Genomic DNA, 15,542 nt, shown 5'->3' on the forward strand with positions numbered 1-15,542 from the left:
AGAATGCCAAATGAACGACTAACGAAACAAGTGTATCAAGGTAAAGTAAATGGCAGCGTGCCCAGAGGTAGATCGCGGAAAGAATGGTTAGAATGTGTGAATAAGACCCTAGTTAGAAGAGACATAAGAAGTCACAGAAACACGAGAGCCTACATAAAAAAATGCATAGACATAAAAGAAGCTAGAGAAGTATGCCAGGACAGGAAAGTATGGCGGCAAATAGTTAATAAAAAGAGTGTCAGCAGAGTGAATGACGCCTGAAACAAAGACCGTGGCTACTAATGGACCCAAGTGGGGAACTTCACATAACGACTTCGTGAGGTTCTTCGCTTGGGGTGATTGCTAGAGAGATTGATCAGCAACCTGGGTCGAAGCAGTGTTGCGGAACGAACGTGTTATTTACTTAAATAGCACGAGAATTCTGGATCAATCTGAAAAATCTCTATCCCTTCCACACACTACTCCTTTCCCCTACCGAGTGAGTTACGCCTACCCCGAAAGGGAAATGGCTTAATGGTGTAATAATAATAATGATAATATCCGATAAACCGTAAGTGATAGGTCAAAATTAATGTCAGTTTCTGATATAGACACCATATTACAATGCAGTATATACGGCACTCAAAACTCAAAAATGACATCTATTTTTACCTGTCTCTTACGGGTAACAAGACAATTGTTATTAAAAATAACAATAATGGAAGGTTCGCCACAGGTCCCAGTGGAACGTTGCACTGGAACGTTACCAAGCGGCGGACATTTTACATGCTCAGGGAAAGTTCCACTGGAACGTTCCGAAGATTCCTGCGGAACGTTCCAGGCACGTTCCCGGAACGTCCCGTGCTATTAGGGTTAGATCAGATTTTTAAACAGTAAATATTTCATGTATACATTAATAAAAATTTACTTTAGGTTCCTTTTTGCTTCAAAATAAGCTCAGTTAAGTTTATAATTTGTTGAAAATCAAAATAAATAGTAAAATAATTGGATTTTTTTGTTAGAAAAATATTTTTGCCCAAAGATGTTTTTTTTTAATATATATCTAATAAATAATAATTTAGTATCCAATAAATACTTTAAACTCCACAAAAAAATCGTTAAGACACTATGCACAAATTAAAATGCATCTTTAAAATCGTAACTATTCTTTCTAGTTCGCATTTTTTTCACCGGGTGGCGTATCGCAGTTGAATCATTCCCAATAGTTCTAGATATATACAAAAATTGTCGACTCTAAGAATTAATTTTTTCACATTATTGATGCCCAAATTCAATTTTTTCCATTTTCAACGCACTTGAGGAGGTAGCAGATATTAATCGATTAAACAAAAAAATTAGCACCATATTCAGCTCATCAAGAACTAACCAGTTTTTGCTATTAGAAATTTTGCAAGGTGATTTTCTAGATTTACAAAGTATACGCTAAAGCGAGGTAATGCTGCAGCATTACCCCGGTTTAGCGTAATTTTGACATATTTTTAGAATAAAATAGAAGCCATCGAGTTTGAGATGGCTTGAGGTTGTTTCGGGAAACATTTTGGGCCAAATGCAAGTAGGAAGATCTTTCGAGCAAAGCGAAATTTTCACGAGCTTCTTGAGAGCACCGAGAAAAGTTTATACGGGGTCGAAGGTAGGTACTGGGTACCGTAAAGCAGAATTTACGGAGCCAGTCAGTGTTTGGTGTGTCAGTATATTTCAGAGGTTAGTGCAAAACTGATTTGCATTGCAGATCACGTGCTGGGCTACGTGCCTCACTCCGGCGCTGGCAGGAATAAAGGAGAAGACGTATGGAAATGTCGCCAGTTATTCCGAATCGTTTCCCTCGTTAGGGTTTATCGCGGTGGCCATAACGTATTCTCAAAGCATTCGCATTTCACTATTCGCCAGTATTTGAAATTTGGACAAATGCTTACCTGGCAGGCTTGAAGTACTCACACAGGTAGTCATACCTCGGGTCCGGTACTGGTACTCGACGTGCTTCAACAAAAAAGTAAATTATTTGGTTAGAGCAATTGATCAAAAACAAGGTCAAATTTATCCCTTTTAATCAAAATTTGTCTTTTAAATGTACAAAATTCATGTTGAACTGATAGAACTAATGAAGCTTCCTGCATCCGTTAACATCTGGCTGGGCGAAGTTCTTTTAAATTTAACATTACTGTTGTGCTTTGAAATGTGGGATGTCCTACTTGAATCAATCGACTCAAAAGTGTCATCTTTCATGCTTTCTCTTTTAGTAATTTTTTTCTTCTTGGCCCTATTTTCCTTGATAAGAGTCACGAAAGGATTCACTTTATTTTTCATATTCTGAATAACAATTCGAACATTTTTGGAACGTCCTTCCAAGCGTTTAATGACACCTTCGTAAACAGCAACTTCCTTCAAATTGCATGTTGAATTATGAGTTTTCAAATAGGGTCCTAAATATATTGCTGCTGTCGTAGACGCTGAAGGACCTATTAACTTAGGCCTCAAAATTCCAATATAGTTCACTACTTTGATAATCAAAGATGCTACAGTTTGTACCATGAAATCTAAATACGGCAGATTTTTCACTTGCACTGGTGGAAAGGTCTTATGAAAATGAATTTAAACTGCGGAGTAATCTGAACTTCGTGCCATGTATTTATCACGACATTCCATTGTGCAGAAAATGTATAAACGATCTTTAAATAGAAGAGCTATGTCCGGTTTTCCCGCTACCATTTTTCGATAAGGAAGACTTTCGACGTAAGTGACGAGACAATATCTAGCGAATTTTAATCTCCTTGCCCAACAGTGTTCAACATCGACTGTCTCTTTAAAAATTTGTGGGCGACATCTTGGCATTTCTTTTTTCAGATTTGCAAGTGGATTATTAACGAAAATATCAAAATGTTTTAAACTAACCCAGTAAAAGTTATTTCCAAACTTTAAAACACATTTGCGATCCAAAGGAATAGAAGCTGATTTCAAAACATCATCCATATTAATACAGACTGAACAGAAGGTTTGGTAGATACTTTCTCGTTTTCTAAATTCGTAAGGAGACACACACAAATCTTCAAGGTGATGAACCTTATCGTAATGAGCTTCACGAAAATATTTTCTATTATTTGAAAATCGGGCACGTACTGCTTTATCTGCGCGAGTCTAAACGTCCAATTTGCTTCTGGTTGCATCTATCTTCCTAATATTTGCCGCAAATCCAGAGAGCCAATCGCGGAATTATTTTTCACCAAGTTTCTAGATTTGAAATTGATGTATTATAAACTGCGGAGAAATAATGGAAGGTTTTTTATTTCCTGTGTATCACATTTTAGACATTCTAGAGAGAATTATATATATATGCTGCTAAATCAATGACGGTCATGCGTTTGATTCCTAAAAGAGTCAATTCTTCTGCTTCTGATTGGCTAACTGGAAATCCATCAAGAATATAACCCAAAGATTCTGTGCGTGGATCAAATGAATAGAGATCAATCGCTCGAGACATTTACTCATCAGTGACCACATTTCCTTCCTGGAGGTTTCTTTTTATCGAAAGTGATAAATCAGTCCAACCAAATTTCTCCAAAGTGTGTCTTAGCGATTCCCCCCGAGTTATAATTTTTCAACCATAAGTTTTTGCAAATCTTTGGGCTAAAGTCGTTTTTCCACATTTTGGAGGACATATAATTGATATTTGCATTGGTATTAAAGGTGAGCGGGAATCGTGATTCAAATACTTCAACGAGTCTTTTTTGAAAGAATCAATAGGTTCTTTTCCAGAGAGGAAGTAAACATATTGATGGTGCAGTGTAGGGAAAATCTGACCCTGAGCTTCCATTGTTAAGAACATGCGAAAGGGTACTTTTCTTTCATACATTTGTACTGGACAGTTTTGACCAAAGGAACGAATCAAGAATTGTTAAAATATGACAAAAAAGATGCACTGCGTCTTTCTCAGAATTAATTTCAACCCAAGGTTTTTTCCTTTTTCAGTCGATCTCGAACTTTTTGTAAATGCTGACTGCTACTTTCGCAGGCTTCTTTTATTCTTCTGGATATTCGTTCCCTAGCTACATCTTCATCTTCCCAATCAGAAAAAGGCTTTGGTTCTGAATTTATTTAAAGACATAGTTCTTCTAATTCTATTCGCTCTACTGATTCTTGTGGAACATAAACCTGCTCTTCAGAAGAAAATTTCTGTGATTCTGCATCTTTCTCAGATACTCCAATTTCTGATTCATTTTGGTAAACCAGAGAAGGAGGAGGATTATGAAGAGCAACGTTATCAGATTCAGAAGTCTTCTTCGAAGGAAGCTTTGTGTCTTTTTCTTTCCCTTAATCTCTTTCTTATCCAAATTTCTTGTATACGGTCGAATTCTTAAGTTTCATTTTCAAATCTAATTTGTTCTTTTAGTTTACTTTGACCTTCCTTAGCTTTCCAGGAATCTAGTAGAGATAGAAGTAGTCTCTTCTCAGCTAACTCTAAACTGCACCAGGGATTTATTATAATTTCTGGAACTGCATACTTTGTCAACATTGTATCTACATCTTCAGTGCAATTTGGAAAAGAATCAAAGATGATACCATGTTTTTCAAAAGGGGGTTTGAAGTACTTAAATAAGGTTTCCTTCAGAATTTAATTTAGGCAGGTTTCCATCATTTTTCATGTAATTTCTAACAACGGATTGTGTGAAACCTTTATCAATCACAAATCTCTGTTGATCAGATTTTAGATTATCAAGCTTTGGATCATCAGTTTTTTTCTCATCAGCTGACACTAAATCATCTAAACCATTTAGATAATCTTCAGGAATCTTCGTATTTTTCATATTAAACGAATCTTCATGTTTTCAACCCACCACTTCAATGCCTACCTCTATCATATAATCATCATATGTGCCAAACCACATTCTTTAGCTTGCCCTTTCCACAAAACTCCATGACGTATTAAAGTTACAGGACAGTAGATGCTAGGGTCGCCTAATCGACGATTGTCTGTTGGACCTTCTAAAATTTTACAGATTCTTTATCCTTTTCTTTCATCTCATAATCTTGTTCCTGTTCTTTCTCGTCTAAATTATCAGGTTCCTTTAACGTAGAATCTCCAAGATCCCAAAGTTCTTCTTCACTTATTTTACTAGCAACCAACTGGAACTACTTATAAAGCTTCTCTTCCCAATTTACTCAACCTGTTTTGAAAAATTTGCAAATTCTTTTCAAATCTTGTAATAGAATTGATATATTCGGATAAAGTCATTAATTTAGAAGTTTTAGTATGATTATCTGTATTCTCTTCTTTTCCTTTATTAGAATAGTTTAACCCAGGTTCTATATTTGCTATTCTATGTTCACCAACATCTGCAGTATCATATTCTTCATAATCTTCTTCATAGTCATTTATCCGTCAAAAGTTTTTAATGAAATTACCGTCTGGTCCCTCTTCAAATAAAATTACCACATCATTGATTTCTATACCAGATTCAATAACTCCTAACCAAATTATCGGATCCAAGCACATGTTATCAAAAATCCAACCACCATCCGTTACGATATCAATATTGTGGATGATCATTTTCACTTTTTCTTCAGGAGAAACATTGATTGGTTCACTTCTCAAGAATTTTAGCCTATCTTCTAACATTATTATATCTTCTGGATCATGCTCAGTTAGTTCTGGAACAGGTTGCTCCTCAATTCTTAGATAATTTGGAGCGTAAGTTTCAATCACAGATTCGTCTTCGCTAAAAATATCCAGATATTTCGAGTATGTTTTCAAGTTCCTCAGAGTTACTTCGAAAATTCTTCAAAATTTTCAGAAGATTTAAGATCTCTTTTAAATTCAAACTCCATGTTTTTAATTAATCAAGTATTTTTTTCTCCCTTAGCTCTCGTTCTTTTTCAAGAATCTCAGTTGCATCCTTGAACACGCTATCAAGATTTTGACGCATTGCAGTTGCAGTTCTCTCCTGAATTTGTTCCTCGGTCAATTCATCCTCGAGCCTTTAAATATAAATTACTCTCCCTTCTAAACATATCCCTAATTTGTTACTCAAGTCAGTTTTGCCAGAGAATCGAGGACCAATTACTGCGATTTTGCAACTTGCTCTAGGGTTTGGAGGTAGAAGATATGTTCTTAGATTTTTGATTAAAAAAATCTTCTGCTTCTTGAATTGTTAAGAAATAAAGACAAATCATAAAACGAATCACATGTTTTAAATCTCCTACGACTTTTCGACCTTTGGCGAGTTCAACTGGACAGTAGAACTTCCAATTCGATAATCTCGATCGAAATCTGGGACAGACTGTACCTCTCCTAGATAATTCATTAAAAATGTCTTCCTTTGTTTTCCTTCGAAATTTTGATTAGGATCTACCGTTAATTCTTCTCCATACATGTCTTCTTCGTTGCTTTCGAAACTCGCCGATTCTGATAATTTCTTTGGAATTATAGCCCTCGGTAGCGGTAAAATTCTTAATTTTAAACTAATTATCCGAAACATCATCTCTGGTGACGCTCTTCCATCGACTCGTATTACATTCTGAGGATTATGTTTAAGAATGATTTTATCAATATCAGGAAAGGCATAACGTTGATAAATTTCAGAATGAAAAATAATATTGGGATTCATATCAACAATGCGTTTGACCAAATGTTTTTGAGAACTTTCCTTCATTGATTCTTCTTCTAAAATCTGCTTGTAAGCTTCTATTATATCAAAATCGGTATATTCATTAACACTGATAGTTTCATGAATTTTACCAACAGAATTTCCACTATGAGGGCCCCAAAAACATTGATTTCTTTTTTGAAGATTAAGATCAGGACATACTGCGTATAAAATAATTTGTGGTTTAAGAGGCCAGATACTAAACACATCTTCCATTTCTTTCGGAATATCACACTCGTAATATTCAGGAATTTTTTATGTGGATTAACTAAATCATTCAAAGAATCCTGGGAAACCTTAGAACTTTTTTCTTCTTTACCTTCAATAAAATCTAATATCAGATTGCTTAGGATAAGAAAAATAATCTAAAATGGGATTATTTGGAATCGATGTCAAACCTTCGATAACATAACCACCACTCATCACATCATGCTGATTTATTCTTTCCTCTAGCAAATTTAGTATAACTTTCAATCAAATGCGTTCAACGGATTTTAAAATTTCCGCAATACAGTTTTCATCAATTTCTTTCCTAATTTGAGTTTCTGGAGATATCAAAACACAGTTCCAGGAGGTCACTATCATTTTTGCTAAATTATTAGTATTTAATCCCGGTTTTCCGAAAACTGCAAAACATACCCGCTGCGTTTGTAAATATTTATTCTTTGGTTCATTTTCAAAGTAAGGATCACGAGTTGTAAATGGATCTTTTGGTGGTGAGAAGTGAGGGTGCCAATCATCATTCTCGAAAGAATTAGATATTAGGTTTTTCTAATTCTTTAAGCTTAGTGATAGGATTCGTATCTTCTATAAAGGGGTAATAAATATTTGCCCTTGGATTACATTTGGAATGAAGAAGAGGCCAGGATTGTGCAACTTTTTCAGAATAACCTTCAATAGAGGACAGAAAACTCCGTTTCGCGAATATAAATATTGATTGGAAATAATCATAACCTGAGAATTCTTACGATTGGTAGAAATGATAACAAATAGTAACCTAGTTTGAAATCAATGAAACGGTAGTTTAGTTCACTTCGATCAGAAGAATATTTAAAAAGTTTCCAAGACATGTTTTAGGTCTAAATTTAAATTCTATCTTTCTAAAATACTTGTATAGAAATTATTATTAGAAATTAAAATTGAGCAAATCCTTGATGTTACCTCTTATCTCCAGAATCGGAGAATTTAGCTTCAAATGCAAAAAAAATCAAAAGTAATTATTTAAATACTTATTTTCATTAGGATCGATGGTGCAAAAAGGGAAGTTCTCTGCAGCAGCTTGACTCTTCGTAAGAACGTTGAAGAAAGTTGACTTTCCGACATTTGGAATACCAACAATTCCAACTTTAAGGTTGGTTCCTACTCGACCAATTAGCGGCTTCCGTTCCGGTTCTTCTACCTTCTTAGGTGGCATTCTGGAACCATATTAAAAAAAGTATTTAATTTAGTGGCAACGAAATGGAAACAATTCTTCTTTTAATTTGCTTTTCACTGACCAAGGACCCATCATCATTGACAAGGTATCTATTAATTTTCTCAAACAATATCTTCTTTTACGAAAAGTTCGAATAAAACGCATCTAAAATAAGGTTTTCTTATGTGCAAATTTGATTAATTGCAATATATTATTATATTCAAGCAGAATAATATTTTTGAAATTTATGGCGTTTAGTCAAAATAATCAAAATTTTATTAAAAATTACTTCAAAAGTTTCGGCACACGATGGTGAGCGTCATCAGTTATTTATTCTGAAAAATGTCTACACATATTGTAAATGTAATGTAATTTCCATTTGTTAAATATGTGCGCAGATTTGATTAACATGAAATTTGTTATTATTTTTGATAAACATATCTATGGTTACTTATTTATGGTATTTTAAATGGTGCAAATTCTTACATATCATTTTTAATTACTTTAGTATCAACGATTAATTATAAATTTTTTTAAAGAGTGTTGACAAAAAACTATTTCGAATCTTTTATTATGAGAGTTTAATCATAATACATGTGCTTATAACATAGTTAATGTAAAATTCAATGAGTATTAAAGTACATTACTTTTATAATCGTCATAATTAAAATTTGATATCTAATGCCAAAGAATGACAAAATTATATCTAGAAATTATTTACCAATTGAAATATCAAATATAATTAGCCAATAACATGTTTCCAAAAAATAGCAACTATGACGTGAACTACATCGACGCAGATAATTAAGACACACAAATTGTATTACATTCTCCACATGTCTAAACTAAAGGGAGAAAGACTTAGCGTTTATATGCAGAAAAGAAGAAAAAATCTTTTATTAAGAAATTCTATATTTAAAAATAATATTAAATACATATTTCATGATTTCTGTTATTAAAGAATTGATTTTTAAAAGTTGGATATACAGGTACTTCGGTCGTTGGCAAATAAAACGAAAACATAAAATTCAAGTGGCTTAATTTCAATTATTTGACTTTAAATTATTGAAGCTAGAACATTTACTTCACTGTTGATCAAATTGGAATATTCCCGTTTTTAATTATTTAACGTCGTACATTTCAATGAAAAAGTTTTCACCTTCAAATACTTCTTTTACAAATTACTACATATATTTTTTAGATATTCCAACTTGATATTGAATATCGTTCTCCGATGTTCACATTTTTTTTTTAATTGTATCAGTTTCAAGCTCTTTTTTCAAGAATGTTTATGCATACTATAGCTTTTTCATACAATAATTTTGTAGATGTAAACCCAACATATTTCTTATATACATTTAGTAACTTCGGGGAATTACCCGCGCAATTTATATATTATTTTTAAACATGTCGTATATTGAAAAAAAGCGGGAAAGTTTTTCGAGAAAACGAGAACAATAGGAATTCGAAAAAAGGAGAAACGCAGGGGAATAAGGGGCAAGATTGAGGACAAGGCCAATGGCTTAAACATTGCTCTTAATTGTTATAAAAGTTTGGAAATGTTATAATTTCTGAATACTGTCTCTTTATCATATTTATTACAATTTTAAACAGTAAAATATCACATTTTCGAACAAATTAAATTGCGATTCGCGATTCGAATTTGTATTCTCGGTTTAATTTTAGTTCCCGGTCATTTACTGGTTCGTAAACACCTTGCAACTTGTGAACAAATGTATGACATATTGAGTCACCACTACTTCTAAATTCAAACTAATCATCAGTTTTATAATCAGATCATCATAAAATCTTCATCATTCTAATTGTCACAAAACATGAGAAACGCATACTCAGTTGTAAGATGAGGTCTTAAGAGGGCGAGCAATAATAATGGTATAACTTGATGGTTTGTGTATCGAATTTAAGGTATCTTTACATCACAGACCTGAATCAGAATCTGCAGTCTTGAATCATTATTATCAGAGTCTGCTCTTCTGAATAAAGGCCGTGAATTGATGGTTAGCTAATTGCAGATGGTATTTCGGCTGGCTTTCGTCCCCCGGTTGCTACTTTTTAACCGTGGCAGAAGGGAAGAATAAGTCGTGTTCCTTTATCATTACAGCCAATTGACGGAATCGTTTCCGCGGCCCGTCGCGTTTAAGGCTTCATCGCTCGAGGGCGCAAAGACAGACATAGACAGTGGCGGCTGAGTGTACTTGTTTTCACGAACATTTACATACAGACTCAACCTCAAGTCGGGGTGGTTTGTATGGATGGAAATGAAAATGATCCCCGTTCGTCGCCACGCCCTCATCCCTCCTACCCATAATGCTTAAGTCGTGTTCACCATGTTCACCATATAGGTAAAGTGCCTCCGGCTGCGTCCTCATCGTCTCGGTCCTCGACGATGACCACTCGTTCGCTCGAGTGCTCGCGGTGACTAATTATATTAATGCGAACCGCATCAAGCAATTGCTGTGTTTACCACGAGATTGCCGAGTAGTGGTACCAACCGTGCACGGCTGGAGCCGCCGCTTGTATCAAACGATGAAACCGTGCGGCGGCGGCGACGATGGGTCCGGCTTCAAAGGAGAGAAGGACAATATCTGGTGGAGGAGGCTAAGGACAGCAGAAGGCAGAATATGGCGGTTTAGGACCCGATTACTGGGCACTACGACCGCGAATCACCGGCATCACGCCGAGAATCCGCAACCAAGCCTGAGGCCGCCAATCCGCCACCGGTTCAGCTTTCTTCTGGTTCTTCTCTTTTTCATTCATTCCACCTCCTCTTCGAGAGAGAAACCTGTCGCGTTTGCCTGCTTTAGCCCCAGTTATTTCTCGCCGACTTCTCGACCCTTAAACGATTCGCAGTGAATCAGAGGAGCTCTTCGTTTTTCCGTGATCCAGAGAAAATTTGCAAATTACTGTGATGAAGGATGCATCATCAACGTCTGCGAGGAACTACTCGTGAATGTGTAGCCGGATTCGAAATACAATGTCTGATGCGCCATGGCGCCATTGAGGCCAGCGAGGGAGAAGATAATGCGTAAAAATGAGTGTATCGAATATGTAAATTCGGCGGGAATTGAAAACTATTTTCGAGGCTTCTCATTATGAGGGCTTTCTTGGAAATTTTCTTGTTAGGTTATGGTTGTAGGTTATTCCAGCTGTTGGGGTGTGGAGCAATGTGGCGAACGATAGTGAGGGGAATTATGATGGATGATGTAAGGTGAAAATTTGGTTTCAAGTTTTTGAAATTGAAGACTCAAAGAAAACTCCAACCTCTCTTTTTCTTTCATTTTATGACAAAGTGATATTTTAATGTATGCGTCTAAAGTTTGCAATATTTACAAAAAAGGCAAGTAGAAAATAATTAATTTTTTTAACGCACGAGCCCTACAATTTTATGGCAAAGATTTATTACATACGACCCTAAAAACTGACTAACAAAATTACATCCCTCGAGCATGTGTGGAATCCACCGAAAATCCGGCATGACAATTCAACCCCTAATATTTGACACAAATTTGAAAAATAAACTAACTTAAGAACTCGAAATATTACTGATAATGGTAACGACATTTCATGACAAAAGAGCAAGAACAAAAGTATCTTCCCTCTAGGTAATGTGGAGCCTATCCCAATTATTAGGGCTTGAAATATGTGTGCTCCATATGAGTAGGAGACCTGAAACATTTTTGGTACTCTTATGGAATCAAAATTAACGTATTTTTACTGAATTTTTATAATGTTAGGGTTTGAAGTGGAGTGAATTTTATATACGTTGGAAGGATAAAACACTTTTTGGAATCTTCTCGCATCAAATTTCCCCATTATCGCAATATAATTTTGAGTTTTTAAATATTTAAGTGTGTTTTTACTGAATTTTTTAAAATATAAGTGGGCAAATTGGCTCTTCCAAATGAAGTGGAGGAATGCAACTTCTTAAACATCATTTTGGCATCAAATTTAGGGGAATAATTTTGTTATTAAAAAATTTATTGTATCTTGTGTCGTTTTTATCCAAAATTTAATTTGTTTATTTTTAATGTTATTTTCCACGAATAAAATAAGAACTACGCGTCCTATCAAAAAATGGTTCAAAGAAAATTTGTAAATATAATTTAGGCGAAAATGTATGTTAATTAAAACTTTACTGCATGTTATGTCGTTTTTATAAAAAAAAAATTATGTCATTTATCAAGATTAAACCAAAAACTACGATTTGTATAAAAAAATATTTTATAAGAAATTTGTCAATATCTCCGAGGAATTTTATAAAAAAAGCATGCTCGCTGTGCGGGCACATTCTTATTGCGCGCTTTACGCAATAGTTTGAACACGATTAGGGCACGCGGGCATGCTCTCTTATTCGCGCTCGTTTTTGTACGTTTAATGTGTCAACTTTAACTACATGTTTTCAAATCTAATAAATATTATCATTTAAATCGAAAACTGTGATTTAAACTTCTGAGGAATTACAGCCATAAATTGGAACTGATTTTTTTTCATTTGTTTTTAAAAAAGGTTCTCAAAGCACCTACGTCTCATAAGATTACATTCTCATTACGACACTCGCGTTTCGCACTCGATAATTTATTTCCAAATGGAAAACTTCGTCAAGATAATTTGTGAAACTTCTTCAAATCTACTAAAATAACCCTTTAAACTTAAGGATCTCTTAAAGACAAAAATGGCATAATTTCCTTAAACTGATCCAACTTTTTGAATTTTTGTCTAATTACCACATTTGATGGGAATAGATTCGAAATACATATATTTTATGTATAGTAGAAATATGAAGTTATATGTCTGAACCGATTAAAAAATCTTATTTCCTTTTTGTTGACAATTTTCAAAATGTTGATAAGCATATAAGTTTTTCAATTTTTATCGAATTTCAAAATTTCATTAGGACAATTTGCAATTATTTTTGCCTCGGACCTAAAATTTGACAAGAATGTCTAAAACTCATAAATTTATTTATTTTGAAAAAGCTCAAACTTTTTGAATTTTTTTCTAATCGAAAAATTTAACTGAGATATTTTTTGAATATACTTGGTATCTAGTGAAGAATTTGAATGAAATTTCATAATCTTATCAGAAACATATTTTTTCTTCTATTTTTTCTGCACATTTTCAAAACTTTCAAAAGTATATAACTTCTAATTTTCATCGAAATAAAAAATTTTATTTGGATTTATGCAAGCGTTCTACCCATCTATAATAAACATTAACAAATATCTTTCAAATTAAGAAAAAAATCAAATAAAAAAAATTTCTAAATTTTTTAACTTTGGTTGGAAGTACGAACTTGATTGGACAATTCATTCAGGTAACCGTACATATGCAGAGATACAGGCAGATAGACCGACACCGACAAAATTTTATGATTTACGTGAAGAACCGTAAAAAAGCAGAGATCGAAAATTCGGAGGATTAAATTACACTCTTATGATTGAGAATGTAAATAAGTTATAGATGATATTTCAATTCCAAAAGATTTTAATTTAAGATAAAAAACAGTTGAATTTGCCTTAAAAAAATCTGCCCGCTTGGCGAGCACAATTCTCTTTTGTTAATACTCCTTCGGCTTTAACGAACACATTCTCATCAAGTATATCGTGCTTCGCCCTCGAGTTTATCCCTGAAATTTTATAGCATTCCCATAAATCCATATTATAATTGATAACTTGCATCGGAATTAAAACAGACGTGGTTTCATTGTCCCAGTAAAAAAAATGCTCATTCTTAAATAAAATTGTTATTTAACATTTTATTGCAACTTTTGTCGCTTTTTCATAAACTGAATTTGCTCATTTACAATGTTATTTTTATGATTTAAACTTTACTCATACGCTCTACTAAGCATACACACACACACACACACCAAACTCTCGCTTTCAGTCAATCCGTTCTCAGCCTTCCTGCAACTGCTGGCTCACGCAGTTTTTCAGGGGAGTAGGGCGAGAGCGGTTGCGACATTATATATATATAGATATATATTCCAATTGGAAACAAGTCAGGCGGTTCTTACTGCTTACGTTTCTGTCCCTCCAAAATCAGTCCAAGGCAATTTGAAGGCGACCCCCGAAACTTGACTCAAAGCGAGAGTTTACCACCTATGTAACCATATGTAACCAACTATCTCACGGTTGTGAGACGTGGTTGTGGCTGAAATTTTACCGCGATTTCGCTGGAAGCGGGTGCAATTTTTCAGATTAGCACCAGCTATTTTTTAGAGAATCTTTGAAATACTGTGAAATTGTTGAACGAGAAAATGTAATTTTTGGATTTTCCATCATTTTGTATGCTGTTAAAATTTGAATTTTTAATTTCTCAAGAAAATTAAAAACGTTGTTATGATAATCTTGTAGGGCATTAAAAAATTAAACTTCTTCTTGTTTTGACTTTTTTCATATCGTGCGTTACTTGGCTTAAAAGGTTCATGTTCGTATGTTTTTTTTTAATTTTATAAAAGCTATAACTCTGGTAATTTTTGTTTTTATGAAAAAAGTCCTGAGGATAAATTATTTCACTTTTTGAATACTATAAACACCCGTACAGAAAATTTTTTAATTTTGAAAACAGTGGTTTCAAAAATATTCAAAATGCGCTCACTTTTGGACTTTTTACTCAAAATGGCGGACGAACGAAATTGGAACTTAGTTTAGGACACTAAAAGAGTGTACCAAAGACCAATATAATAGCTTAATTTTTTCGATAGTTATTGTGGAAACATTCATACAGGCAGGCATACAGGCAGACACATTCGTAACAACCTCTATTTCGGATCCAGGGGTCTCAAAACGTGGACATTTGACAACAACATTTGACAAACAAATTCAAAAAGTTGTTATGATAATCTTGTAGGGGTATCGTAAATTAAATTTTTCTTTTCAAGTACTATGAACGAGTGTCCAGAGAATTTACGAATTATGAAAAAATGTGGTCCCAAAAATGTTAAAAATGGGCTCACTTTTAGAATTTTAACCCAAAATGGCTGACAAACGAAGTTCGTACTTAGCTTAGCACCCTTTGACAAAAAAAGGAGGGGGGGCAGGTAACATTTTATACAAATCTAATACCTTCTCTGATTAGAATGTAAAAATGATTTTTTGGTCATGAAATTAAAAGACAAAAGTTGTGATGAGAATTTTCCCACGCAGCGGTCAGATTTTTTTTACTGTTATTTTTCATGATAAAGCCAAAATTAAGCATCCTATCAAAAAGTGATTATTTTGTATGCTGTTAAAATTAGAATTTTTTATTTTTCAAGAAAATTCAAAACGTTGTTATCACAATCTTGTAAGGCATTTAAAAAGCAACATTCTTCTTGTTTTGACTTTTTTCATATCGAGCGTTATTTGGCACAGAGTTTTTAAAATTTGAACAAAAGTAGTCTCGAAAATATTCAGAATATGCTGTTTTTCTGATTCAGAAGGTCTCAAAACGTGAACATTTGACAAAAATTGGGGGGGGGGGGGGGG

General features: G+C 34.0%; 1 protein-coding gene across 1 annotated transcript in view; it reads right to left on the minus strand.

Moving 5' to 3' along the window:
- LOC117175706 (obg-like ATPase 1) overlaps window positions 1-15,542 on the minus strand; it is a 48,848-nt gene that overhangs the window by 31,389 nt on the left and 1,917 nt on the right. Inside the window, exons 2-3 of the mRNA XM_033365468.1 lie at window positions 7,872-8,053; window positions 1,914-1,974 (exon numbers count right to left, since the gene is read on the minus strand). Of these exons, the coding sequence (XP_033221359.1) occupies window positions 1,914-1,974; window positions 7,872-8,052 (242 nt within the window). The 5' untranslated portion in view covers window position 8,053. The remainder of the gene's footprint in view (window positions 1-1,913; window positions 1,975-7,871; window positions 8,054-15,542) is intronic.

The sequence above is a fragment of the Belonocnema kinseyi genome, chromosome 6 (genome assembly GCF_010883055.1).
Source record: "Belonocnema kinseyi isolate 2016_QV_RU_SX_M_011 chromosome 6, B_treatae_v1, whole genome shotgun sequence".
NCBI classification, from domain to species: Eukaryota; Metazoa; Arthropoda; class Insecta; order Hymenoptera; family Cynipidae; genus Belonocnema; species Belonocnema kinseyi.